General features: G+C 37.7%; 1 protein-coding gene across 1 annotated transcript in view; it reads left to right on the top strand.

The window, feature by feature from the left end:
- The window catches only part of LOC103926126, a 176,849-nt gene that overhangs the window by 148,967 nt on the left and 25,241 nt on the right, over positions 1 to 2,641 (top strand). The window contains 1 exon segment of the mRNA XM_009334940.1: positions 2,051 to 2,154. Within this exon segment, the coding sequence (XP_009333215.1) occupies positions 2,051 to 2,154 (104 nt within the window).

The following is a 2,641-nucleotide window of genomic DNA, read 5'->3' as shown; positions in this document are numbered from 1 at the left end:
AGCTTTCAAAACTACAGAATAATGAGCACTAACAATACATCATCTTTTGGAAAATCTTTTGGAAATGTAATCCTTCTTAATTCTGTAAATTTAATCCTTCTTAATTCCGGTCAAAAATTTATTCCTCTAAATTTCCCTGTTTAATATTAAAATGAAAAAACACCCATTTTTTTTAATCTCAGAATACTCTTACTCCTGTCACTTTCCGTCTCCTCTGTGAAATAAACATAAAATGTAACAGCAGGTGAAGCAAAGACTAACATGAGGTTTGTATTATGTTTTGCTATTTGCAAGGAAGAAAGGATGAAAGTTAAAGCGAATGACAATGCAGTGGTCTGGCTGGGAAAGCCAAATATTTTTCTGGTCCTACCTAGATAGAAGTCATAGAGGTTTCTAAGTGTGCATTGACTTCTCTGGCTTGTAGAAATTGTGGTGCCGTTCATGCTGACTTTGTTGCTGATTTGCAGGCACTGAGGAGGATGAATAATGAAATAGTTTATTTAAAACATAGAGCCTTTCTGTCACAGACTGAAATCCAAGAATTTCGCAGTCAGGCAACACTTCTTCTTCTGCCTCTTGGGTCTTTTCATGATCCTGTGAGTCTTAAATAATTTTCTTCACACTGGTATCACTTCAACAAGATAGACAGTGACTCTCATGCAGTCAGCCATACCTGTGGTGTGAATGCTTTCCTGAGAGCTGGACTTACCGGGTCTTCCTGAACACCAAATCGGTCAGTGCCTGACTAGCTCTTTCTCTTAATCTTTGAAGGGAGACCTGTTGGGCTTGCACGCTATAAACCAGTTCAGCTGGACTTTCAGTGGCTAATACTGCACTCCAGTCCAGACATCTGATCTGAAAGCTATGTCACATTTGGCATCTGGCAAGTCTGCAGGAGGAGGTACTTGAGACTATAAACTCCTCTGATTTGAACTTCGTGAGCTCAGGAATATTATTATTTATATAAATAAATTTCATTGTTGTTGCGTAGTATACAGAGCCACATGAAAACAAGTCACCACTGTCACCAGCATGAGATGATCATCCCAATAAACTTCTAATAAATATGTCCGCTTCGGTTCTTGGAAAGAAATGGCATAAACCTTCTCTTTCAGAGCTCCAGATGTGCTTCCCAAATGGGCTTGGTACTTAAACCTCGGAGTATGGCAGAGTTTTAGAAATGCTCCTTTATTTTAGTATATTTTTTGGCTGATTCTTTTAATAATTAGAGACTTCATTACTATTTTTAAATCCTGCAGTATTTTTTCCTATTACTGTCATCTGAAATAATGCTATCATTTTCATGGTTCTAGTGACAACATAGCAAATGTTTTTATTGCTTTCCAGTCCTTATTTGACCTTTGCAAATGAGCATTTGGGAGCAATACATCTATCTGACTGTGGCATACTTTCGAGTATTAACACAAACTCAGAAGAGACGAAAAGGACATCTTCTGAGTCTGGAATCAGAATCAGAGGGGAAGGCTGGGCTTATCCAGAGGGTTTTTAGGTGTATGTTAATCTCACAGCTGGGCAGAGTTTCTTGCCAATTATTTTTTATTTGGGAACAGTTTGTTTGTTTATATGGATGTTTCCTTCTTTTCCTAATGTGTGGCATCATAATCATTTCAGTGGAAATTCCTGTAGAAAATGAATATTTTGAAAATAAGAAAGTGTTTTGTAGGGAATGATGACATTTTCTTCTGCATAGGTGTGGTCCTTTGTGTATCAGAGCTCTTCCTTGTTGATGCTTTATAACAGCAGCACTTTCCTTAATGATTCAGGAAACAATTAAAATTAATACTTTAAAGATAACACTACGTCCCATTGAAACAGGCAAGCAGTGGTTTGATTTTGTACTACTACCAACGTGCTATTGAGTAATGTAAAAGAGAAATTAAAATTCCCTAAAATTGTTTGACATGAAATTTCACAATTCTGAAATCAAATATGTGAAGCTATTTTTTTTCCCTGAAATTCCACTTACCTTCTGAAAGTATCTGTTTTCATTACCTTCAAGCAGAAACAATGTCAAATTTTGAAATTTCAGATGAAGTCAAGTTCTGACTTGGAACCAACACCACTTACAGCTCTCCGTGGCAAAAATGCTGTGTCAGTAAGCGTTGAACACAAATTGCAGAAAAACAGGCATCGGTATAGCTCTGCTCATGAGTGCTACTGTTATGTGTTTCAGGATCATGGCATTCCAGCTGACACGGGGCATGCAGTGGCTCCGTGCTGTTCTGTGGTCTGCCCCCTTCATATTCGGATGTACAGGCCTGGGTGAAAGTCTGACCTATCCAAGTCACCAGCACAGAAGAATACCCTCATTTAAAACCTGCACAGCATAGCCAAGGTTTCATCCCTAATGTTATCACGGTAACTAGTTCTATGTAAATATAGATTTCTCATTTATTACCATCTTTTCTTGACTAGGACCACATGAGTGTATTCTAGATTTTTTTTTTTTCCAAATTTTGCTTGAAAAGCATGCCCTATGAGATCTTTATGCATTGTTATATGCTATCTTTGCCATAATTGTTCAGACACAGAAAGATAGATAACTATTTTTAAATGACTTCCTATTTGGAAATGGGTATGATAGTCCTAGCACAGGGAGGAGCCAAGTGTCCTGCGTTGG

This window comes from Pygoscelis adeliae, unplaced genomic scaffold (assembly GCF_000699105.1).
Source record: "Pygoscelis adeliae isolate BGI_AS28 unplaced genomic scaffold, ASM69910v1 Scaffold31, whole genome shotgun sequence".
Taxonomy (NCBI): domain Eukaryota; kingdom Metazoa; phylum Chordata; class Aves; order Sphenisciformes; family Spheniscidae; genus Pygoscelis; species Pygoscelis adeliae.
This window is presented reverse-complemented; position numbering and strand designations above follow the sequence as displayed.